General features: G+C 46.7%; 2 protein-coding genes across 5 annotated transcripts in view; both read left to right on the forward strand.

Annotated features, from left to right (window-relative positions):
• The window catches only part of TMEM51 (transmembrane protein 51), a 55182-nt gene extending 52770 nt beyond the window's left edge, over positions 1–2412 (forward strand). For 2 of the 3 annotated variants that reach the window (XM_027618838.2, XM_027618828.2), the window contains exon 3: positions 233–2410. In XM_027618838.2, coding sequence (XP_027474639.1) covers positions 233–641 — 409 coding nt within the window. In that variant the 3' untranslated portion in view covers positions 642–2410. Of the gene's footprint in view, positions 1–232 lie in introns of all 3 variants that reach the window. The other variant, XM_027618819.2, reaches the window with a different exon arrangement.
• Positions 2413–2516: 104 nt separating this feature from the next.
• The window catches only part of FHAD1 (forkhead associated phosphopeptide binding domain 1), a 142534-nt gene continuing 119603 nt past the window's right edge, over positions 2517–25447 (forward strand). Inside the window, exons 1-3 of one of the 2 annotated variants that reach the window (XM_027603961.2) lie at positions 2517–3892; positions 14761–14858; positions 22512–22618. In XM_027603961.2, coding sequence (XP_027459762.2) covers positions 14807–14858; positions 22512–22618 — 159 coding nt within the window. In that variant the 5' untranslated portion in view covers positions 2517–3892; positions 14761–14806. The remainder of the gene's footprint in view (positions 3893–14760; positions 14859–22511; positions 22619–25447) is intronic. The other variant, XM_027603885.2, reaches the window with a different exon arrangement.

Below are 25447 nucleotides of genomic sequence, written 5' to 3' on the forward strand. Positions count from 1 at the left end.
GTTAGGAAGATGAAACTGGTTGATATGTGTTAAAGTACTTAGCACAGTACCTGACGCCTAGCACACAGCTGAAGTGTTAGCTTTTATTACTTTTGGCACCCACGGGTTGTTCACAAGGCTGGTGTATGTGGACCCGGTGCTGACACAGGATCTGGAGTTCATCTACTTGTGATTTTCAATATGGCGGGAGCGCATGCTAACACTCTCCATGTTGGTGCTTATTGTCTTGCAGCCAGGAGGAGGAGGAAGAGGCCTCCTCCAGGTACTATGTCCCCAGTTACGAGGAAGTGATGAACACAAACTACTCGGAAGCGAGGGAACTGGACCAGAACCCGAGGATGAGCATCTCTCTCCCATCCTATGAGTCCTTGACGGGGCTTGACGAGACGAGCCCCACAGCTGCCAGGGCCAACGCGGAGACCAGCCCGGGGAATCCACCCGACAGGCAGAACTCCAAGTTGGCCAAACGCCTGAAGCCACTCAAAGTTCGAAGGATTAAATCCGAAAAGCTTCACCTCAAAGACTTCAGGATCAGCCTCCCGGACAAAAACATCCCTCCTCCCTCCATCGAGCCTTTGACCCCCCCACCACAGTACGACGAAGTCCAGCAGAAGGCTTCTGACGCCCGGCCACCTGACTGATGGCCCTGCTCAGGTGTGTCCCTCCGGTCGCTCACCCTCCACACCACGGACCCCCAGTGAAGCCACTTCAGCTGCAATTGAGGAGTGGAGGGGGCAGATGCATACAGATTGATGTGGATGGGGGCGAGGGAGCGGGGCGTGGGGAGTCCAGTGACTAGGGACTGACTGACGTCCACAGAACCTCATGTGGCAGTGCATTGGGAAGAGCTGCTGCCTCGGATCTCGGGGTGTGGACCCCGTCACGGTCCTCACAGGGTACGCACCTTCCCCATCGTTTTTCCCCAACTCTGAGTTGTTGGCGACAACACCTCTCTTTCCAATCAGGAGAGGATGCCTAGCAGCTGGTTTAGGTTGTGATTTTTGTTTTGCTTCCACTAGGACTGTTTTGTTTCAAAAAGAAAACAAGATATGCCTTTGCTTTCTTCACCGGAGTCCTGAGCCGTGGGTAGGAGATGTGACTCAGCTTTCTAGAAAGGACGCGGGGCCATTTCAGGAACGAAGCAAAACAAGAGGCTGATCGATGATGTGGGGGTGAGGCCCAGCTGGGCTCTCTCAGAGCCCCTGAAGCTGTTGGCTCTTGGGGGCCCCAAGGCCCGGTGATGCATAAGATCAGAGTCTTTACTGGTACACTTTCCTAGGGCCTTCAGGGTAAGGGCAAAAAAGGAAAGCTGCGTGAGATATATTTTATTCCTTCTAAAATGCCATGCAAGTGAGCTTTTTATAATAAAATATTTTATATGTAGTACATTTGGGCGCTGAATTATTGTCGCAGCTCTTCCAACACTGACTTGCTTAGGGAGAAATATCACTGATAATAATAGTTGCCGCTAATCTGCACAAACACTTCACATGTGTTACGGCATTTCATCTGGATCCTGGTATCACTGCCATTTTGCAGGTTAGCTCACAGAGGCTCTGGTTCAAGTGCCTCATGTCACATCGCTAGGAAGTAGCCGTGCTAGAGTCTGAACCCCAGCCGTCTGGCTCCAGGGCCTGAGTTCTTTAAATGCTCTACTGTGCCATTCAGTGTGAAGAGCTTTTTCAGACTTCGAATGAGGAGCTGTGCTTCCCAAGAAGGGGAAGCTACTGCTGCTGCCCCTTCGACTCACATGCCCAAAGGACCATGGTGGCTGTCTAGACAGCAGCTCCTACCGACCTAAACGTCCCCCCAGCACCCCCCTCCTGAGACCCGGCCCAGCGGGAGCCGATGGGCTGTATGCTCAGAAAGGCCGGGTGAGTGTGTCCTCATGCAGGGGGCAAAGTGCCTGCCTGTGGAACCCAGAAAAGCAGTTCAACTAATGAGGATGCCCAGGATTGCTGACTGCTGAGGCTAGGCCAGAAGAGGAACGACTGGGGTCACGGTCTTGACCGTGGAGTGGGAGTCTGGGAAGACACACCTGGGTCCAGGCGTGCCCTCCTGGTACTGGGGAGCATGAAGCGGAGTCTGCATGGAGAAGAGTAAATTCTGAGGCCCTGGATGTTTCCGAAAAGCTTCTAAGTAGAGAAGGGTGGGCAGATAGGGAATGAATCCCTCCTGATCTCGGGATTGGCAGCAGGGTCTAAATTCCAACCTTTCCCTTTCCTTATGCAAATCCATCTATTAAAAGGGAGCTGCAAGGACCTGCTTCGTGGCTAAGACACCAGAGGCCTGGTCTGGTCACAGCCCACTACCGAGCCAGCCTGTGGCTCTGCATATATCTGGGGGCTGGATTTGTTCTTCGGTTAGTCTTTTTGCTTCCTCCTGATGGGAAGACAAACAGGAGGAAAAAGAAAAGAAGACAAGCAGGGCACCTGGATGGCTCAGTTGGTTAAGCCTCCGACTCTTGACTTCGGCTCAGGTCATGATCTCACGGTCGTGAGAGTGAGCCCGGAGTAGAGCCCTATGTTGGGCTCCACGCACAGCAGGGAGTCGGCTGGAGATTCTCTCTCTCCCTCTGTCCCTCTACCGCCCCCTCTCTAAAATAAATAAATCTTTAAAAAAGAAAAGGAGAATAGCAAGGTTCCAAATGATAGAAAGAGCCCTCAGTCTGGGCTCTGGTAGATCATCCTGCGGGGTGTCTGCCCAGCCTAGACCCTCCTGGGGGGAGAAAGTTTTGGGGCTTGTAGTGGGCTGAATGGTAACCCCGAAAGATCTCAGGACCTAAGTTCTAGGACCTGAGAAGTTACCTTACAAGGTAAAGGTTTTGCAGGTGTGATTAAATTAAGGGTTTTGAGATGAGGTTATCCGGGAATCACCAGGTGAACTCTAGATGCCATCCACAAGTGCACTTGCAAATGAGAGCTGGGGGACACCACACACAAAGAAGAGGAGGAAGCAGTGTGACCACGGCCGCAGAGACTGGCCTGGTACGTCTGCAAGCCAGGGACTGCCAGCAGCCCTGGAGCTGGAGGAGGCAAGGGGATTCCCCTCTAAGCATCCAAGGGCGCTGCAACCTTGACTGTGGCCCAGCTGATGCTGGTTTTGGACTTCTGGCCTCCAGAACCATGAGAAGATACCTTTCTATTATTTTAGGCTACCAAGTCTGTGGGAATTTGTTGCCTAGAACATGTAGCATATAGAGCATGGTTCACCTCTGTCTATAGGAAGGCAGAGAGAACGTTAGCTGGAAATGTTGCCTGGGGGCTGGAGACCTGAACAGTGCCTAGAGAAGCAAAAAAAAAAAAAAAAAAAAAAAAAAATCCATCTGCAGTATTAAGTTAAAACCACCTGTCAAAGCAGGGGACCACCTTCACCTCAAAATTCCCCAAGGCACACTCATCCTGTTTGCTCCTTGGTCCAGATCTATCAGGGCCCTCTATCTTTTGACTCAAAAAAAAAAAAAAAAAGTGGGGGGACAGAGGGTAAAAGCCAGAATAAAGCCTCTAGCTCTTTCCTCGCCATCATGTTTCTGTTCTTAGAGTAAACATGAAAGGACAGAAATATAGAGAAAATTTAAGAAGCCACCCACTCGTTCTTGAGCCTAAATAGCACCAGGGCCAAGAGCAGAGAAAAAGCCCACCCAGCCCTCCCACTCCACCCAAAAGGAGGAATCCGAGCGGCTATATTGGTGTCACGTGAGCGCTACTCTCTCAGGTCACAGCTGATTGGACCGGAGGTGTGTGGCCACCTGACCCAGGAGAACCAATCAGAAGCTGAGCTGGGCTAAGCCCTGCTCCCTCAGGAATTGGTCCTGTGATGGATGGAGAGGCCGTTGGATGATGGGGTCTCGGGGATTAGGGGGCAGTTTGGGCGCCATCGTGATGGGCCACAGGTGAGCAAAGCAGGGGAAGAGGCAGAAAGAGGCAGACATGAACAATGAGACCTAGGAAATAGCTGTCTCCGGATGGCTTTCTGGTCCTTGGTCCTTGTCCCTTGGGAAGCCCAGCCCAGCCCTTGGGTTCTTATAAGAGATGCTGTGTCCTCCCAGTAAATCCGATCCCTTTTGAGTTCTGATCCTAAATTTAGCCCAAGTCCTTGAAGGGAGGCACCGCCTTTGCATCATAAACAGTGTTGAGCACATAGTGGGCACTCCACCTATCCCCGATTTTTATTCTCACTTTTCTCCGACTGGCTAGAGTCCTGACGAAGGGGAGCCACAAGCAGATCATTGAGGCAAAAGGTTTCTCTCTTCCTCAGTTCCCAAGACGGCAACTCCCATCAGGGAGAGCGGGCAAGTCAGTCCGTTTTGTTTGCTCTCCAGCCTGATACCAGCTCTTCGGTACCTTTAGACCTGAGTGGCTCATACTAAGAAAGTGAATGTCAGGAGGCCACGGCTATCAGGACTTAGACACCCTCTCCCTTGTTGATTCCCAAGCTTGCTTCCCTAGACTTTGATGAGTGGAAGTGAAAAAGTCCCTGATTCAATTCACTTGGAAATCCACAAGTGAAACTCCACATTTTTACTGAGCATCTACTATGTACCACATGCTAGGGATCAGCTGCAAACAAATGGACCAAGTCTCTGCTGACACCAAGGCTATGTTCTGGGTTGAGGGGGACAGATGATGAACAAAGAAATAAATTCATAGGCTATAATGTCAGGAGATGAGAAGCCATGTGAAAAAAGATGAGGCACTAGACCATCACCTGTTTGGGTGATTGGAAAAGACTCTTGGGAAGTAACATTGGAGAAAAGTGGGGAGTGAGCCACATGGAGATCTGGGTGCCGAGAATTCTGGAAAGCCTCTCACGTGCTTATGCAACATCATGAATCTCCAAGCAGATGTTGCAGGATATATCATTTCCCAAACCAATTTGGCCTCACCACCTTTCTTCCCCACAAAGTCTCTTCCATGGTCAGCTTTCATGGACTACCTCATAGGGAATGGTGATTGAGCCAAACCCAGTAATAATGCAGGGGGAGAATCAGGCCCAGAGCAGACAAGAGACGTGTCCAAAGTCCTGGAGCTCATTGACCAAGCTGTCCGTTAGCTTCCTTGTTGCGTGGCATTCAGGTCAAAGATCACCAGTGAGGGCCCCAGCAAAAGATCACAATGATCACAAGATGGCCCAGAACCCGACACCTCGGGGGAGAGCCCACCTCACATGGGAGGAAGGCAGTCAGATGGATGACATGCTGATACAAACCAAACAGCCCCCAGACACAACGTGTGACAAAACAGTCTCAGCTCCTGGTGACACTGGTAAACGTTCACACAAATGCCAGAACTGGACATCTTCACCTTAGATCAGTGGTTCTCCACCAGGATTGACTTTGCTGCCCAGGGGCCATTGGGAATGTGAAAGTGGTGGCAGCGGGAACGGGGGGCTGCTAAGGGCATCTAATGGGGCCAGGAAGCTATTAAACATCCTACAGTGCAGAGGACATTACCTACAACAAAGAGTTATTATCCTGCCCTAAATGTCAAGAGTGCCAAGGTTGACAAATCCTGCCCTAGACAAAGGAAGATCTATTCTCTTGGGCAGTGGGGACTCTGGGGCTAGAGCCTGGCCACCCAGTGTCAGCTCTATCAAAAACCCAGAAACACTCATCCTTGGAGATCAGCCTGAGTGTGATATTTATGATTTTCCTTAAAAAAAAAAAAAAAAAAAAAAAAACTGTCACTTTTACAAAGACCATTTTGCTATCCCTCCCCAATCCAGAACTATAAATCTAATTCCCCACAGCATGTATAAACAGATCTCTCTTCCTTTTCTCCATCCCCAGTCCCTACTCTGTGCATTAAAAACTCTCCATTGGAATTTATTAACTGTCATTTAAAGGATGTGGGAAAGATAATAGTCAGTAGTATTTACAAACTCAAAAGGATTTTAAGAAAGTTTAGATTACTCAAAAGCATACTAATGAAGGCTATATTTCAAAATGAAACAACTACAAGATAATTTGAGAAGCAAAAATTATGACCTGATCTTCTGGGATGTAAGTCTTCTCGGAAAAAATGTCAGTAATACAGCAAGCTTCTCAGGGAGAAGCTGGGCTCAGTACTGTATAAAATTTGAAAGGTGCATGGAAACTTTATTTTTTTGGAAGATTTTATTTATTTATTTGTTTATTTATTATTTGATAGAGAGAGAGCACAAGCAGGGGGAGCAGCAGAGGGAGAGGGAGAAGCAGGCTCCCCGCTGAGCAGGAAGCCCGACACGGGGCTGGATCCTGGGGTCCCAGGATCATGACCTGAGCCAAAGGCAGATGCTCAAATGACTGAGCCACCCTGGTGCCCTGCATGGAGACTTTAAACCCAAGCATGTTCTTACTATTTACCCTCAGGTTGTCTTATTTTAGAAAGCATCTTGGTAGTTGTGTCCAGTCAAGAAAAATTATTAGCATCTACTTTAGCAAAACACAAAAGAGGGAAAGATAATGTAACGATGCAGTAGCAACTAGACAAGCCGTAAATGTGTTTATAAGAGAAAGTGTGTGAGTACTTGATATAAGCAAGCGAATAAATGCATCTGCCTTACCTCAAATTGAAAATCGAACCAATAAAACAAAATAAAAAGCTGCATTTTTTGTTTCTGACAAATTAGTTGTCTTTTTAAAAATCAAATTCAACATACTTGTTCACAAATTGACTTTTCAAATAGTAAAGGACATACCATTCTAGCACTTTCCAATGGTAAATTCACTTCACCACCAAGTGGGTTGTTTTAAATCAATACAAATGCAGCAAAGAAGGGATACGGGAGAAGCCCTGAGCCATAACTTTAATGACTTTCAAAGGTAATGCTAAGTTTATGGAAAACGTCCATTCAATTGATCAAAATGACAAAGGAATGGGACCCCAAAAAAAGCTGACTGCTGTATGGGATAAAACTTGATTTTGATGTTAATTCCTAAGTTAAAGAAAAAAAAAATCAAGGCGTAATGTTTTCCCATTGGCCTGAAAGCAATAAAAATTGTCCATTAATCTTCCCTTAAGCCAATAATAGAACAGTCTCAAGGGGCAAAATAGGAGCCAGAAATAGGAAGGGGAAATGTAGGAGAACGCCAAATGGCTAAGTTCTATGGATATGTTAGGAACAGACTGTCCCATAATTCTATTTCGTGTATAACTGAATTCTCAGATGTGTACATTTTTATACATCCTTTCATTGAATAAACATTAGATTAAAAGGAATATGCAAGTCAGGGTTTCTCAACTCTGGCATTATTAACACTTGGGGCTGGATGACATTGATGTGGGCTGGGGAGCGTGCTGTCCTACCCACCATAGGATGTTTAGCAGCATCCCCAGCCTCTCCCAACTAGATGACAGTAGCCTCTCCCGCGTGTGACAATCAAAAAGGTCTCCAGACATTTTCACAAGTCCCCTGAGATGCAAAATATCCCTGAGAACCAGAGCTTGAAGTCTAGTGGAAAAAGTGCAGGATGGGAAATTAGAAAAAAATATTATCACTCAGGTGGTACTTTCCATGTTTGTAAAATGCAGCTGTTGACAATAGCCTTGGGTCACCAGACTGGGAGAGTCAAATGAGTAAACTATATGTGAAAATGCTACAAAAAGTAGAGTCTTGACTGGAAGGGTTCTAGAGCTCATCTTGTCCAACTTCCTTGTACAGAGAAGGAAACTAAGACAAAGATGTTTACCTAAAGACCACCCCAAGGTGATACAAACATAGATAGTTATAATTAAATATTGTGTGGATTCCACCTGGGAAAACAAAGCACACAGAGCCCATTTCAGTGGACCCCTGAGATTGCATAGTGTGATCCTCAACCCAAATAATGGCTTCAATGGGCTGAAGCACATGTACAAATTTTTTTTTTAAGATTTATCCGTTCATTTTAGAGAGAGAAGGAGAGAGAGAGCATGGGGGGAGGAGCAGAGGGAGAGAATCTCAAGCAGACTCCCCACTGAGTGCAGAGCCCTGCGCAGGGCTCAATCCCATGACCCTGAGATCATAACCTGAGCTGAAATCAAGAGTCAGATGCCCAACTGACTGAGCCACCCAGGCACCCCTACAGATTTTTGAATCAAAGATTCTTAATGATATTTTTAAAAACTCATTGGTCACTTTGGCAGTTGCTTCTTACTTTGAATACTGATACATAAAAAGAAAGAACCAATCCTTTATTCTGCCTTTCCTGAACAAACCCTATTTTATGATAAACATAAACAAATAGTTGATGAAGGAAAACCCTTCTTTCTCAAAGAATTCTAGCTAATACTTACCAAAGGAATAGCAATCAGAAAAATCACAACTTAGCAACCCCAAAGGAAATAGTGGATCTAGAGAATGATACTCAAAAAAGGCTAAAACTATTAGTTGAAAAGTTGATGAGCCCAAGTGTCCATCAATGAATGAATGGGTAAACAAAATGTGGTACCTATATACAATGGAATATTATTTAAAAAGAAGGTAATTCTGACACCTGCTACAACCCAGGTGAACCTTTAGGACATGATGCTCAGTGAAATAAGCCAGTCACAAAAACACAGATACTGTATGATTCCACTTATAAGAGGCACCTAGTCAAATTCACAGAAACAGAAAATAGATGGGTGGTTGTCAGGGGTTCAGGGGAATAGGGAGCTGTGGTTTAGTGGGTGTGAAGTTACTGTTTTACAGGCCAAAAAGGTTTTGGAGATTATTTACGTAGCAATGTGAATATACTTAACATTACTGAACTGTACCTTTAAAAATGGTTAAGATGGTACATTATATGTTATGTGCATTTTACCATAATTAAAAATAAAAATAAAAAATCACTGGGAGAAAAAAGCTGATGGGGACTTTGTAGTGGATGGCTCAGTCTATCAGCACAACTCCTATTGATCAATCTCTGGCTCATTAAAAATGGGATGAGCAGGGCACCTGGGTGGCTCAGGTGGTTAAGCATCTGCCCTCTGCTCAGGTCATGATCTCGGGGTCCTGGGATCAAGCCACACATCGGGCTCTCCACCCAGTGGGGAGTCTGCTTCTCCCTCCCACTCTACCTCTGTGCTCTCTCTCTCTCTCTCTCAAATTAAAAAAAAAAAAATCTTTAAAAAAAATGGAATGAACAGACATTTATGTGCCCACAATGTAGATGAAGGAATCACACAGTACCGCCCACAAAGTGGTCTTGGCAACAAAAAGACTTTGGATGTAATCAGGCTTCTAGATCTAATTGTTAGTTTACTGGAAACATGGGGAAGAGAGGAACAAGTCAACTGAAACCATGAGGAAGCAATCAGCCACATCCAGGATGTGAATATTCTATAGGACAAAGGATTTAGTTTCTCCAGTATATCAGTGGCTGAGAAAATGGGAAGAGTGGTTGTCTTTACAGAATAAAAGGGATTTCAGAGACAATAACCAAATGTGATGTGTGGATCTTGTCTGCATCCTGTTCTAACAAACCTACTGTGAAAAGATATCTTTGAGAGAATCAGGGAAATGTGAGCATGGACTGATGTTAGATGATATTCAGGAATTATTATTAAGTATTGTTCAGTGTGATAATATGTGGGGGTGGGGGATGGCAGGTAATGTAAAGGGGGGTGGACATCTTCCTTCCAGTTGGGAAGTATTCATGGCTGAAAAGACACAATCTGTTTTAAATTAATCCAGAAAAAAAAAAATCAACAAGGAAGAAAAAAAGAAATGAGAGAAGACTGGGAAAATATTGAAGCTGGTTGATGGGTACCTGAAGTTCATTGACTTGTACCCTTTCTCTACTCTTGTGTATATTTCAAAAATCCCATGATAAAAATAGTTTTTTAATGTAAGCAGTCCCAAAGGAACATGTGAGCATACGGCACAGGTAGAGTGAGCTACAAACCACAGTGTAGGCAAATAAGTAAACACCCTCTATACCAATCTGCGATGTTAAGAGGTGCCAGAAATGGGAGGTTAAAACTTGGACCTTTGCCAAATGGGCTAGCCAAGTCTCAGATGCCCAGACTGAGCCAGCACCCTCAAAGGCAAAGGGAGGGCTTTAAATTTTTTTTTTTTCCGGAACTGCCAGTAAAGGGAGCCTAGGAGGCAATCTGTCTGTTTTCAGTGTGGGTCTGGAGGGAAAAATTTAATTAAGGCCACAACAATAATAAAGATGACTGTCACCCTGAGACCTTGAGGATCTGTAACCACATGGGGCTGGGGTTCAAATTTATACTCCATGTGTTCAGCGGGGAAACTCCAAGCTGAGGAAGTAAATGTAAGTGGTTACAGGTTATTAGCATCCCTGGCATCCAGCTGAAACCAACAAAAAGCCTTCCTAAAGGAAAGCAGCCCGGAATCAGACCCCGAAGGATTCCCACAGGTTAAGTTCAATCCAAAGTGAGATCAAAATCAAATCACTACACATCTGAGAAACAAGCCAGGATGAGGCAGAGTGGGCAGAAGCAAACCATAGAAGGAGACACACACACACCCCAATCACCTCCAAGGACTTCAGATGCTGGAATTCTCAGATGCAGCTTCTAAAATCATGATGTATTAAATCTTTTTTTCAAAGGGGGATTTACACATGAGCAAGGAATGAGACTAGCAAAAACGGTAGGCATTTGTCCTCGGGAGTTTATGGGAGCACGGGGAGAGCTATCTGACCCATGTACTCTTTGGCACTTCCACTCTGGTAGGAGAAACAGATTTATTTACAGAATCAAATTATGCTAGGGGTGAAAACCCAAGTGCTCCCAGAAGCCAGAGAGGAAGTGTGAGTGGTGCAGTGGGCAGGGGGAACACAGAGAACATCTAAAGAGGGCAGTCCCTCCTCAGCCCTCACAGACTCCTGATCTGTATGCAAGAATACAGCCCAGGTTCCCATTTTCCAGGAAAAGGCATTAGTTTAATATAAATTAAAATGGTCTATACACGTTGGCCACCGTGATAGATAATCTGCAGTTTTTGTCACTCAGGACCTCTCTTCTAAAACAGTATGGTGGGGGCGCCTGGGTGGCTCAGTCAGTTAAGCGTCTGCCCTCAGCTCAGATCATGATCTTGGAGTCCCAGGATCGAGCCCTGCGTTGGGATCCCTGCTCAGCGGGGAATCTGCTTCTCCTCCTCCCTCTCACCCTGCTCGTGTTCTCTCTCTGTCTCTCTCTCTCATAAATAAATAAAATCTTTAAAAAAAAAATAAAACAGGATAGTGTTATGATTCCCCTTTGGAGGAGCTTACCTCTCCCTCTGTCTCAGCCTACTCTCACAGAAACGGTGTGGATACCATCTCTAGAGGCAGGGAGAGGCATGCAACTCAAGCCTCAGCATGTCAGAGCAGAGCAGTCTCTTGGCCTCAATAATTGGTTCAGGAATGGGCCTGTTCCCCAGTCAGAGGAAATGAGAAGCAGTAAGGCCCTTTGGGCAAACCTTCAGGAAAAGACTCTCCCTCATCCCCCATGGGATTCCTGAGAAGCTGCAACAGCTGGAGCTATGGCAGCCCTTTTGTGACCACAATACAGGGATTCTCTCTGAGCTTGGATCCACGTGGTTAAAAGCATTGCTGAGGGCTGAAGCGAGGCCAGGGCTTGATGACATCACCTGGGCCTGAACCCAGCTATTCCCTCTAGAGTTTTCTTTTATGGTAACTAGTGACTTTGCTTCATGCTGAAACCAGTTGGAATTGGTTTCTCTTTCACTCCACAAAAGGAGGCCAAACCCTTCAGCTACTACTTAAAAGTCTTTAAGACACTATGAAAGCCAAACAAACATCTCTCAGGGCTGACGCGGGTCTCCGTTTCCAGGTTCAGCGCATGGCCTCCCCTCCTACTCTATAGGATCATACATAGCTTCTCCTACTCCCGGGCTTCTAGCCTCTGTTCCCACTGCCCCTTCCTTCCATAGAATCTTCTCTCCCTGCTCTACCACCTAGAATCCTACCCATCCCTCAAGACTCGGGTAAAATGCTTTCTTTTTTCTTGAAAGAGCCTTTCCTGAGGGCCTCCCCCCAGGTCTCACCCCACAGCAGAATGTACCTCCCTCTCTCCGCCCAGGTCCCTCTTACACCCCCTTGAGCGCTCGGCCCTTCTGCCAAGGAGCCTAACTACCCAACAACATTCCTGTCCCCCGTGCTTCTTTTTTTTTTTTTTTAAAGATTTTATTTATTTATTTGAGAGAGAGAGAATGAGAGATAGACAGCACGAGAGGGAAGAGGGTCAGAGGGAGAAGCAGACTCCCTGCTGAGCAGGGAGCCCGATGCGGGACTCGATCCCGGGACTCCAGGATCGTGACCTGAGCCGAAGGCAGTCGCTTAACCAACTGAGCCACCCAGGCGCCCTCCCCCGTGCTTCTTGACGGTGATCCAAATTCAGACCCAGATTAGAAGGGATGATCTTTGAGACTTGAATTTCAAAAAACAATCCGTTCTCCGGAGAAGTCAGAAAACATGGTGAAAGACGAGGACCTAAGTGAGGGATTGGAAAGAAAGAGCGGTTGTTCTGGGGAAAAGAGAGGGTCTATGTTGAGTGCCGTGAGGAAGGAGGAAAAGCTGGCCATATCTGGACCGAATGAAATGATTCAGAGGAAACCGGAGAAGAAATGTCTTAGAGGGGTACGAGGTTGATCTGTTCGGGAAGAAAGATAAAAGGCATGTGATGGGAATGACCCAAAGCAGAACATAGGAGCACTGTTCAAAGGATAAAAGAATGCAGAGAGCAGCAAGATGCTGGGAAACCTCCAGAAAACAAGACAGAGGCTGACAAACGATGAGGTCATCTCAAACTGGATACACCGGGAGGCTTTCTGAAAAGGTGGGGCTCATGTCGGCTTCCGCAGAAGGAAACTGAGGCTTCTAGAAGTTGCGGTTCAACAAACAGACACAGGGAAGTTCCCCACGAAGCCTGGCAGTTGTTAGGCCAGCTGGACCCAAAGTCACCATGGGTCAAACATCCAAATGGGGCAAGGTGTCAGTTTGTGAGCCCTCCGAGCAAGCACTCTCCCTCTTCTTTTTTTTTAGTCTATTTTTATTTTTTTTAAGATTTTCTTTATTTATTTGAGACAGAGAGAATGAGAGATAGAGAGCACGAGAGGGAAGAGGGTCAGAGGGAGAAGCAGACTCCCCGCTGAGCAGGGAGCCCGATGTGGGACTCGATCCCGGGACTCCAGGATCATGACCTGAGCCAAAGGCAGTCGCTTAACCAACTGAGCCACCCAGGCGCCCTCTTCTCTTCTTTTTAAAAGATTTTATTTATTTATTTGACAGAGAGAGACACAGCGAGAGGGGGAACACAAGCAGGGGGAGTGGGAGAGGGAGAAGCAGGCTTCCCGCGGAGCAGGGAGCCCGAACAGGGGCTCGATCCCAGGACACTGGGACAATGACCTGAGCCGAAGGCAGATGCTCAATGACTGAGCCACCCAGGCACCCTCCCTCTTCTCCTGAACTCTGTTCTTCCCTAGGACCAGCTGTTTCTTACTGTAATCAGATAACCAAGCCAGACTGGATCCAATCACAGCGGCTCTTAGCCTTTGCGGAGAAGAATTTGGTTAAGGCTCTGGGCCCTCTTCCCTGAAAAATGCACAGGGCTCCGATACGTCCAAGTTTCCTCCCGGTTTCAAGAGTTCACACCCTCTCTAAGGGCTATTTTGTGAACAACAGTGCCTGAACTCATTCATTTAATTTAAAAAAAAAAAAAAATGTAGGGGCGCCTGAGTGGCGCAGTTGGTTAAGCTTCTGACTCTTGGTTTCTCAGGGTCGTGAGATCGAGCCCCGTATCAGGCTCCATGCTCAGTATGGAGCCTGCTTGAGATTCTCTCCCTCTCCCTCCCCCCTCCCTCTCTGCCTCTCCCCCTGTGCCAGGCACACACTCCTTCATTCTCTCTCTAAAATAAATTAATTAATTAATTAATAAAATCTTTTTTAAAAAAATGTTAGAGTGCTAACTACCTGCCAGGTGCTACTCTAGGCACCAAGGATGCTTCAGTGAGGAAGATGAGGAGCCGTGCCTCACGGAGTGTACCTTTCAGTTTATATTCTAGCCCTCAAATGATTAGGAAGTCTGGAGACGTGGCCCCGAGATTTGGTGATTCTGACCTAGGGCCAAGTTTAGGACCTCCTGTCCCGAAGAACAGGTGGAGGTTGGGGGATAGTATTGAAAAGCAGGTGATCTGGCTGGAACGCTCACACACTGCTCAAGGATTGTAGATGGTACCGGCACTTTGGAAGAATGTTTGGCAGAATCTTCTACAGCTGGGCATCTGGGTTCTCCGAGGCCCAGCCAGTCTACTCCTAGGTGCATGTATGCATGCCCCTAAGACAGATAACAATGGCCCCCAATTATCGCTGGTGTTCACACCTCTGGGTAATCTCTTCCCCTTGAGCGTAGGTGGGACCTGTACCTTATTTCTGCCTAGCACAATGCTGCAAAGGTAATGGGATGTCATTTCTGTGATTTTGTTACGTAAGATGGTTAACTTCCATCTCACTAGGAGACTCCCTGCATTGACTCTCACCGGCTTTCATGAAGCAGGCCACCTTAGGGAGAAGCCCACCCGGCAAACAGCGAGTGGGGGCCTCTGGCTAACAATCCTCAAGGAACTGAATCTTTCCAACAACCACATGAACTTGAAAGTGGATCCTTCCCCATCTGAGTCTCAGATGAGACCCCTGGCCTTGGCCGACCCCTTGGTGCAGCCCGTGAGAGCCCCTGAGCAGAAATCCACCCACTCCTAACAGAGGCCGGATTCCTGACCCACGGAAACTATGACATGATAAAGGTGTGTTGTTTTGAGCCACCACGTTTGTCGTAATTTGTTATGCAGGAACAGATAACTACCTACCTCCGTGGAATGCGGTACAGCAGTGAGAATGAATGAGCCAGTGACATCACACAACAAGGGCAAATCCCATAAACATCATGGTGAGTGAAAGAAGCTGGGCGGAAAATGGAATCTGTATACTTCCGTTTAAACGAAGCCCAAAATCAAGCAGAACTAATCTATGATATTGGAGGTCAGGGTGGTGGGTGGGTAATGACTAGAAGGGAGCACAGGGAGGCTTCTAGGGGCTGGCAATCTGCTTCTGGATCTGGGTTCTGGTTAGGTGAATCCATGCACTTTGCGAAAATTCTTCAAGTGTACACTTATGATTGGTGCACTTTTCAGTATTTCAAAATGTGTTATTTTTTGATAAACAAGTTTGCCAAAAATGCAGCATTTTGGAGTTGAATCCCAGTCTGACCTCTTAGAAGATCTGTAACCGGGCAAGTCACCTGACTCTTCCGTGCCCGCTTCTGTAAAATGGGTTAGGCTAAGACTCGAATAAAACTGTGCACGGCATAGTGGCTGGCACCTCACAAGCCTAGATATACATTAGCTGGTTTTGCTAACCACATCCACAAAGGCCCATTGTTACTCGCAAAAAAAACAAAAACAAAAACAAAAACAGCAGAGGTTTGTTTGTCCAGATGCCTGAAAGTAGAATTTATGGAGTTGCCCAGGAGGTACCATCCCAGAGAGACCAGGTGGGTTCTCAGGAAGCCCTCCAGGGGACATCACGGGGGGGGGGGGGGGAGCTCAGCCTGTCTCCGACATCCACACCCAGAAATGTCCCAGGGCAAAGGGGAAGATGATGTGCCACTGGTCAGAGGTCACATTTGCTCTGAGTTGGGACTGAGTCTTGATGCAAATCAAAGCCCTCCCCAGGGTGTCCGCGACCTGGGGCTGTCCTCCCATATCATCCAGAAACCAAAACAAACAAACCAAACAGCCACTAATAATTGCAAACATAGAGCGAGTCTGTTGTACCGGGCGCAGTTTAATAGTTTACACTTACTGGCCCCTGAATCCTCACCATCCCGGCCTTGGATCTCCACCGCACAGGCGGCAGAAGTGAGGACAGAAGAAATCAGAAGAACACACCCACAGTGGGATCAGCACACTTAGCAGTTTTGCAAACAGAAGGCACACACCCACTCCCGTGGCAAAGCCTGAGGAACCAAGGGGACTTGACTCTGGAGACCGATTTGCAAGAGAAACGAAGGCGTTGAGCCAGCAACAGAAGAATCCGTTTGAGAAAAACCTTCAAACCTGCGTGTTTTCTCATGTTCTGTCAAGGGAAGTGGACCATGACAGCGGCAGAAGGCCTCAGTGAACAGTTGGTCTTTCTGCGGTTTGAATTTATTTTTGTGAGTGTGTGTGTGTGTGTGTGTGTGTGTGTGTGTACGTAAATAAAACCCATATTTCCTAAGCCTGAAGGGCTTAGGAGTCTCCAGCGGGCCGGGCGGTCTGCTCTCCCCTCCGACATCCTACTCAGCAGCTTGGCTACTTCCTGCCACCGTGCTCTCTTTCTCCCTCTCGCTCTCCCTTGTGCCTGTTCCCGTTCTTTCTCTGACTCTCCCTCACCCCACAGAGGCTGGGCAAGCCTCCCTACCTTCATTTCAATTTGGAATGCAAAGGCACTAAGAGGGACAGGCCCGTCTGGGAAGGTTGCGAAGGGGGTGCAGTGGGTGCGGTCTCCCTGATCAAGGACAGCCCAGGGAAGGTGGCTGACACAGAATGAGGTCCTACAGGGGCAGAGCTCCTCACCTTCTCCCCAGGAAGGAAGCCCAGTGTCTGGGCCTCCGAGTTTGGGGGCAGGCCCCAGCTGCCCTCTCTTGGCCCAGCCCCTTCCCCGGCCCTTTTCTCTCCTTGCTTCAGGCAAGCATTCAGTTTTACATTATTCAGTCCCTTGTATGAGGACAGCTGAGAACAACGGAGCCGGACCTCGAACCCTGGGCCCTTCAGATGCCAGCACTTCTGCCGTTGAGTCACGATACAATATGGCCTTGGTAGCCACACACAGCTGAATAACACTGATTGATTATAAGCATCACCAAGGAACCCATATACTCTAGAAACCTCTATTTTTTCCTTCAAGGGCAATATTTTTAACACCCCATCATGGCTTAATTGCAAGTTACAACCCTTTCTCTCAGTCCAAGAAATCATAAAGCCATAAGTTATAGGGGTGTTTTATGTTCTGTTTTTGAAATTAAAATGGATTACATGTTATTGCGTTTCAAGGATTGTACACACCTTTTGAGATAACTGTGGCATTTTGGGGGGAGGGGAGTCCAATCAAGATTTAGCAGTTTCTGCTCGCGTGGGTCTGAATGTCAGCTTTGCTCTCAGTTTAGAATTCTTCAGAGGGATGGGCTACTGGCGACATATGACCTCTCAAAGACTATCTGGGGCCTTGGGCTGCTCCAGCTCACGGCCAGCCTGGCTTCCGCTAGGGTCTGCCTGGCAGTAAGCAAGTTTGCATCCTGCACTCATACTGGGGACAAGAATTGGGCAAAATCAAACATGGAGGTGGAGGTCCAGGTAGGGGTGGTGCTCAGGCCTCCCGTTAGCCCACTGCCTGGGCAGCTGGCAAGAGAAGTCAATGTCCTGGGATCAGGACAGATCAGCTCAGCAGCCCAAGAAGGTAGGAAGTCAGGCTGTGGGTGAGTGTTGGGGGCAGGGTCTGTCCCCCCCACACGCCATTCACTCAGGCACTGTTCTAGGTACTCAGGACCCAGCAGTGAACTAAACAGAAAAAAACTCCCCGCCCTCCTGGAGGAGGGTGGGGCAAGGAGACACACGAATGAGATAAATCAAATAGGATGTTAGATGATAAGCGGTCAGATGAGAAGAAGAGGGAGAGAGCGTTGAGGTTTTTGTTTGTTTTGTTGTTCTTGTTGCTCTTCCTTGTTTATTGGGTTTGTTTTTTTTTTAAAGAACATGAAGTAGGGCAGTATTTGAGTAAAAATCTAAAAGAGGTGAAGGAGATCCCTGGTGGAAGTGCTTTCTAGGGAGAGGAAACATAAGTGCAAAGGCCCTGCGGCAGAAAGGCCCTGGGGAGTTGAGCCTGACCCTCCCTATTCCTGTGAAGCTATTATTACTTAGGCCCTAGTTTCTGTGGTCACTCCTCCAACTTTAGGCCTAGGGTCTTTCTGGTTGTGGGGAACTGACTGACCCCAGGCACAACCTTCCAGGCTGTGTGAGGCCCTGGAAGAGATTTCCAGGAATAGGCCCTGGGGAAAGTCTCTGCAGTTCAACTTCCCAAGACAGAGTTTTGCCAAGTTGGTAAGAAATGCACATTCCTGAACCATGCTCCTCCGCATTTGCCTGCTCAGAATCTATGATCGGGTCTGTGCCTGGGAATCTGCATTTCTAAAAGCCTCTAGGCATGTTTGAGCATCTTCACTATGTCCATTTCCACGAGTTCTCTCCTAGATCTTGTTCTAATTGCCTAGGATAGAGTCTGCCACATTCCATCTTTCTTAAATGTTTTTTGAGTTTTTCCAGAGGCACCTTGCCGGCCATTTCCTGCCGGGGAAGGGAAGCATTCTCCAGGTAGGCAGATTCGGCTGGGCTGTTCTGCTCCCAGGCAGAAGGTGACATGGGGGTGGTGGGAGATCTTTGGGATTTGCATGTTTTCTCCACAGAGCCCCTCCCCCAGTCCTGCGCCCATGGTGGGGGTTTCAAGGACAGTGACCGATGCAGGTCAACTCTGGGGACTCAGGAGATGTTTGTAGAGATAAAGAACAAATGGCCGAAAAAACGTCGGTTTTGACAGGGAAGGACAGGAATCGTAGTGGCGGTTTGGAAGTATCCTTTCCCCAGCACATGGAAAAAAAATCCTCATTCTTTCAAAATTGTTCCTTCCACCCCATCCGTCTCCCATCCCCATGCCCACCCCCACCCCCAGAAGTGGTGATTCCCCCCCCCCAGCTTACTCTATTTTCTGCAACAGAGAGGAGTAGAGATTCGGGTGGGGCAGGGGGTTCTAACCTCTAAGCTTTATCGCTTCTCGGCCTTTTGGCTAAGATCAAGTCTAACCTCTAAGCTTCTCCTGGTTCAGCTCCATCACCCTGCCACCCCGCCTCCACGCACTCAGCCTAGAGCAGAGAGTAGGAAGAAGGACTCTCGAGTCTGCTCCTTCCTCGCTGGAAATCCGCGGGCTATTTCTGTGACCTCTGAGCCTCCGTTTCCCCATCTGTGAAACGGGCCCGGGGATCCCTAGCGGCAGACCCCGGGATACTTCAAGGCGCTGCCGCAGGCTGTGATCCTCGAGGGCTGTCCGGCACGCCCCGCCCCGCCCCGCCCCGCCCCGCCCCCGGGCGCCGCGCCGCGCAGGCCACGCCCCTCACCAGCCCGGCGGCGTTGCCATGGCAACGCGCGTACACAGGCCGGGCGGGCGCGCGAGGTGCAGGCCGCCGGCTGGAGACTCCGCGGGAGCGCGGCCAGGCGGCCTCGCCCGGGAGCGGGCCGGGCTCCTCCCGAGCCCGCCGGCCTCTCGGGAGGGGACAGAGCGTGGGCTTCTGCCTCCGGCCAGGTGAGTGCGGCACGGGAGGAGGCAGCGGGCGGAGACCTGGGGCCGGACCCGGTCGGCTCTGCGAGCTCAAGAGTTCGGAGGCGAGGTGCAGGACGCAGCCCCACCCCCAGCTGGAACTCCTCTCGGATCCAGGCTCCGGTCCCCAGGAGCACCTAAAGGAGGTGCTCCAACACCAGCCCGTCCTCCCTGAAATGCAGGCCCCCAACCCGCTTCCAGAAGTAGCCTGCGCGGGAGCTTCCGGACCCTCCTTGGCACCAAGCATACTGTTCTTAGATATCCAGTGGGGTACAACTGGGATTAGGGAGGGGTGCCTTCTGGTTCCCCTGATTTAGAGACAACACCCACCCAATGGCCAGAGGCTCCCTTACCTGACCTTCCCTTCTTTGAGGAACTTTTGCAGCTCCCAGGCCCCTGAAGACCTGTAGCCCTGAAAAGACATACTGCTTCTCTAGCCCAATTCTGAGCCATCCCAAGTGGTCAGGGGGTATGCAGGTGATTTGCTCTTTACTATGCTTGGTACTTCACAGCACTAAGAGCGAATTTCCAGAATTTAGCACATTCAAATTACTTTCTACAGTGTTTTCAGGCAGGGGAGTGACTGCACAGGGCAAGATTAAGATGGAGAGATAGTGTCCAACCCAAAAGCTCCAGGTAGAATTTAGGGTTTCCAAAAAGGATATCTAGGGTAGACACCGGGCGGGAAGATTCCTAGCCAGCTGGCTGCACAGATTTGCTTTGACGTGTCATTTACATTTTCATTCATTCAGCAACTGTTTACTGAGCATCTACTATGTGTCACACGGCTGCAGGTGCTGGAGACGGGGTAATGAACAAAACTGTGAGGAACTGCAAAGGGTCTGAGCTTTTACCTTGCTTGCAACCTAATAAGTTAGCCTGGCCAGCTTATAGATGCTGGCAGAAGACACAGGACAAAATTTGTCAATGCCTTTGCTCCATAATGGGTACAAATACAAGGTACCCATGAAGAATTGTCTCTTAACAGAAACAATACAGTTCTGGCTCTCCGGGAACATATATCTCAGTGAAAGGCAAATAAACGGCAAACACAACTAAATAAAGGAACCAGAAAATGTCAGAGGTTGATAAGCACAAAGAAGGAAGCACAGCAGGTGGTATATGCCAATAGTGACTGAAGGGTGCCTTTAACTAGCGTGGTCAGGTGGTTGCCATACAGGGGGGACACCTGAGCAGAGAGAAGACACCAGCCTTGGGAACATGTAGGGGGAGAGCTAAAAATCAAGCATGCGCACGACCCAAGTTCTGGGGTTTAATTTAGTAGCATTTCCTGTGGTTTTCCTGCAGAAGAGACTTTTCTCCTGAGTTTGCATTCCAGATTAATTAGGCTTGAATGTGTTGCTTGATAACATGGTCCTCTGCCATTGAAGTGAATAACTGAAGTGATTTGACAGCTAACAGAGCACGGTTCTTTGGGAAGAGGAAATGTCTCTCCCTTTCTGTGAATGACATTGAACTTAATAAAATGTATTTCTCATTACAGGGAAACATATTTGTGAGGCGTAGCTCTCAGAGTTTACAAATATAAAATAAACTATCTAGCTTATTTTTATTTCTCTTACCCCCAGGTTGGGTCTCTTCTTCCTTTCAGAGGATGGAATCTGGGTGTCAAGGACTTTCTGACATGTCCCAGTTGTCAAGAGACAGTGCAACTTCCCCCACCCCTCTCTGTCCCACCCAGCAGCAGTGGACATATGGGAAATTGAGCTGCCAGCCGATTGTTACATGCAAAGGCTCAGAGCTGTCTCCCTGACACTTGGTGCTGTGTGTCCTTAACCCCTCTGAGTCTCAGTTTCCCCATCTGTAAAGTGGGACAGTACTAATACCTACCTCACAGGGCTGTTCCGAGGAGGAAAAGAGACAGTGTGTATAAAAGAATAGCACAGTGCCTGGCACTTAGGAGGGATTCGGTCATTGATGATGGAGATGTGGATGAAAAGCAGAACCAGACCCGAGACCCTCAATGATCACAACTAGATGGTCTTTGTCTTTATCCACAGTCCAATAGCATCGCGTTTCAGTGACCTTTTAGTTGAAAAGAAAAGAGAGGGACTTCGGCTCTTGGACACGGCACTGAGATGGAGGATGTCCCACTGTGTAACTGGACATACCTCAAATCAGAATTCAAGCGTCATATGAATTATCGACATTTTGGAACCTACTGAAGTCACTGAGATTTTTATATTTTAAAAAACCAGTATAGAACTTACTTTGGAATGCAGCAAACTACAAAATGGATGGATGCATGGCTAGATGGAGGGTTGTGTGATACAGCAAATAAGGCAAAATGTCAATTGTAGGATCTAGGTGGTGGCTATAAAGGAATTCACCTGCGTATCTGATATTTTCAAAAAAAATGTTGGGGGAAAATATGTACAGAGTCTTGAGCATATGCTCAAGCTAGAGTCTTGATAGTTTGCCTTTCAAAGTTACCCTTTTCCCCCTAATTTATGAAGAAACGGAGTGATTTACAAAGAAAGTGTCTTTTAAAGCCCATTCCCTCAATGACTAACTCTGCAGTTTCAGAAGCTCTATAGAAGGTTAAACTTCCTTGGGTTCAAGTTCGATAAGCCCAAGATTCATAATAATAATAATAATAATAATAGGACAAATGTGTGGTTAGTGCATAGCGGTCACCACCCCAAAAGCTTCACACACATGATTGCATTTCATCCTCACAGAACCCTTTGGGGTACAGAGTATTAACCCCATTTTACAGATGAGAAAACTGAGGCATAGAGAAAGAAGTAACTCACCCAAAGTCACAGAGCTAGTGTGCGGTGGGTTAAGAATATGGGACAGAATACCTCCTGTGTCAGATAACTAACATTGTACTGAGCTTCATGGGAGGTGGACAGAGATTATCAGCAGAATTCAGGTTTGTCGTTGGGGTGTTTCTGCTTTTGGTGGTTTGGGTACTGAGTTATGTAAAAAACGTCTTCTGTATGATGATCAGAACCAAGCTCATCTTTGCTAGATGTCACTGCTTAAAAAGATAGTCTTAAAAATCTTCAGAAATTGTGCTCAAACTGTAAAGTCCATTTATCCTCTCCAACCTCTGCTGATTTCTCCTTTAACATGACGGCGCATTTCATCCATTCTAAATGTGATGTTGAATAATCAGAAGATTGCGTGTTTCTAATAATGTTTTTTTTTTCTTTCTGAAAACCTTCTATAGGGAAAGCAGAGAGTATGAAAGCTTACCTAAAGAGTGCAGAAGGCTTTTTTGTCCTGAATAAAAGTACTACTGTTGGAAGGCATGAAGACTCAGACCTTGTTTTAGAGGTAAGAACTGTTCCTGCCCACTCCCAGCATCTCACCCCCTCCACACGTCCCTGCTGTTCTGTGGACTCGAGTCTCTTTTAAAAGCACACCCTCTAGCTAACAGCCACATCCTCCCTCCATGTGCGACCCATAACTACCTGCGGAATGTACTGGGTCTCCTCAGCATGTGTAGTGAAAATGAGTATGAGATAGAGTGGGATGTGCCCTCTGCCCTTTGCTGACCATGTGTACGGATGCCCCACCCACCGTCCCCTCCCCCCAGACAAATGGGGCCATTTGGAAGGGGGCATGGAGCTCATGCTTTGCCCTTCACCTGCTCTGAGCCTGACGGCGAGGGCCACCTGAAGTACTCAGCTTGAGAAATGGCCTCTCGCCTTTTCCAGAGCTTTTGGAGACTATTGTGATGTGTATAACGTTTTGAGAATGTTATATAAATGGAATTATACCACGTGTGACCTTTTGAGATTGTTTTTTTCTCACTCAACATAGTGTCCTTGAGATCCATTTAGGTTGTTCGCCTGTTCCTTTTTATTGGGAGTAATATTTCTGTGGTGTAGATGTACCATTGTTTGTTTAACCATTCATATATTAAAGGACATTTTGATTGTTTCTAATCTGGGGTTGTTACAGATAAATCTATTTATGAACATTTGTGCACAGGTTTTTGTGTGAAAGCAAGTTTTTATTTCTCTGGGATAAATGCTCAGGAGTGTGATTGCTGGATCAGATGGGAAGTGTATGGTTTCTAAAGAAACTGCTAGACTGTTGTCCAGGGTGGCTGTACCATTTAACATTCCCACCATCAAATGTATGAGACACGGTTTCTCTGCATCTTCACCAGCAACTGGTGTTATCACTGGTTTTTAATTTTAGCTGTTCTGGTGTGTCGTGATGCCTCCCCATGGTCTTCATTTGCATTTCCCTAATAGCTAGTGATGTTGGACATCTTTTCATGGGCTTATTGGCCTTGTGCACATCCTCTTTGGTGAAATGTCTCTTCATGTCTTTTGCCCATTTTCTAATCACATTGTTTGGTTTTTAACTATTGAGTTTTGAGAGTTTTTTAAAAAATAATTTTAGAGACGTGTCCCTTTTCAGATACAGAGGCTGCAGATCATTCCTCCTTGTCGATAACTTGTCTTTTCATTCTCTTAACAGAATATTTCACAGGGCAGAAGTTTTAGATTTTGATGAAGTTCAGTTGATCATTTTTTCTTTTCATGAATCATGCTTTTCATGTCCTGTCTAAGAATATATCGCCAAGTCCTTGATCCCGAGGATTTCTCATGTTTTTTTATAAAAGTTTTATAGGTTTGTGTTTAAATCTATGCACCATTTTGAGTTCATTTCTGTATATGACATGAGATTTAGGTCAAGGTTCTTCTTTATGGCATGTGGATATGTAGTTGTCCCAGCACCATTTGTTGAAAAGATTGTCCTTTCTCCATTGAAATACTTTTGGAACTTTGTCAAAAACCATCTAGCCATACTTGTGTGGGAGCGATTTCCAAGTTTCCTATATGTTTCGTTGATCTATGTGTCTGTCCCTCTACCTGTACAACACAGTCTTGATTACTGAAGTTATGTAAGTCTTGACTCAAGTAGAGTGATTCCTTCCATTTTATCCTTCTTTAAAAAAATTTTTTTTCTTTTTACCTATTTTAGTTCTTTTGCCTTTCCACACCAATTTTAGTATAAGCCTGTCTATATATACAAAATATCTTGCTGGAATTTTGATAGGAATTGTATTTAAGCCAATATATCAGTGTGAGAAGAATGGATATCTTTAGTATGTTGCCTTCCAATCCATGAACATGGTATGTCTCTCCTTCTATTAGGGGGGTCTTTGATTTCTTTCATAAATGTTCTGTAGTTTTTAGCATACAAGCCCTGTACATGTTTGGTTAGATATGCACTTAAGTATTTAAATTTTTTTAATGATTGTAAATGGTATTATATTTTTAATTTGGTTTCCACATGTTCATTAATAGTATATAGAAATACAATTGATTTTTGTATGCTTGTGTGGTATCTTACAACCGTAACTAAACTTTCTAGAAAATTTTTTTTGTTTTTTGTTTTGTTTTGTTTTGGAGATTTTATTCATTCATTTGACACAGAGAGAGAGCTCAGAGCACACAGCAGGGGGAGCAGCAGAGGGGGAGGGAGAGGGAGGGAGAAGCAGCCCCCCCCCAAGCAGGGAGGCCAATGTGGGGTTTGATCCCAGGACCCTAGGATCATGATCTGAGCCACGAGCAAATGCTTAACCGACTGAGCCACCCAGGTCCTCCTTGAAAGTTTTTATAGATTTATTGGGATTTTACACATAAACAATCATGCCATCTACAAATAAAAAGTTTATTTCTCCTTTCAGAAAAGGAGATCTTAAATACCCTTAATTTCCTTTTTCTTGGTTTAATGCACTGGCTAGAACATCCAGTACTCTGTTGAATAACAGTGATCAAAGCAGTATAAATCTTTATAATTGCTTATTCCTAATTTTCTGAGAGTGTTTATCAGAAGCTCTCAAATTTAAAAATATCTTAGTGGACCTCCCCTTGAGGTTCTTATCCATGATGTGGTCTCCCTGCAAGGAAGGACACAGAAGTCTCTGTTCAGTGCACAAAGTGGGGGAAAAGAAGAAGAATTGCAGATTCTTCTTTATCACAACAAGGGACAGGTTTTAGGTAGTTTTATTTCATGTCTGGCCAAAGTAGAAACAGAGATCTGTGTTTTGAACCCGAGTATGATATTAGAAAACTGTAGGCTTTGGAGAGAGACAGATCTGGGACTGAATCTCATTAGGCCACTGGTTGGCTGTGTGACTCC

The sequence above is a fragment of the Zalophus californianus genome, chromosome 4, assembly GCF_009762305.2.
Source record: "Zalophus californianus isolate mZalCal1 chromosome 4, mZalCal1.pri.v2, whole genome shotgun sequence".
Taxonomy (NCBI): Eukaryota; Metazoa; Chordata; class Mammalia; order Carnivora; family Otariidae; genus Zalophus; species Zalophus californianus.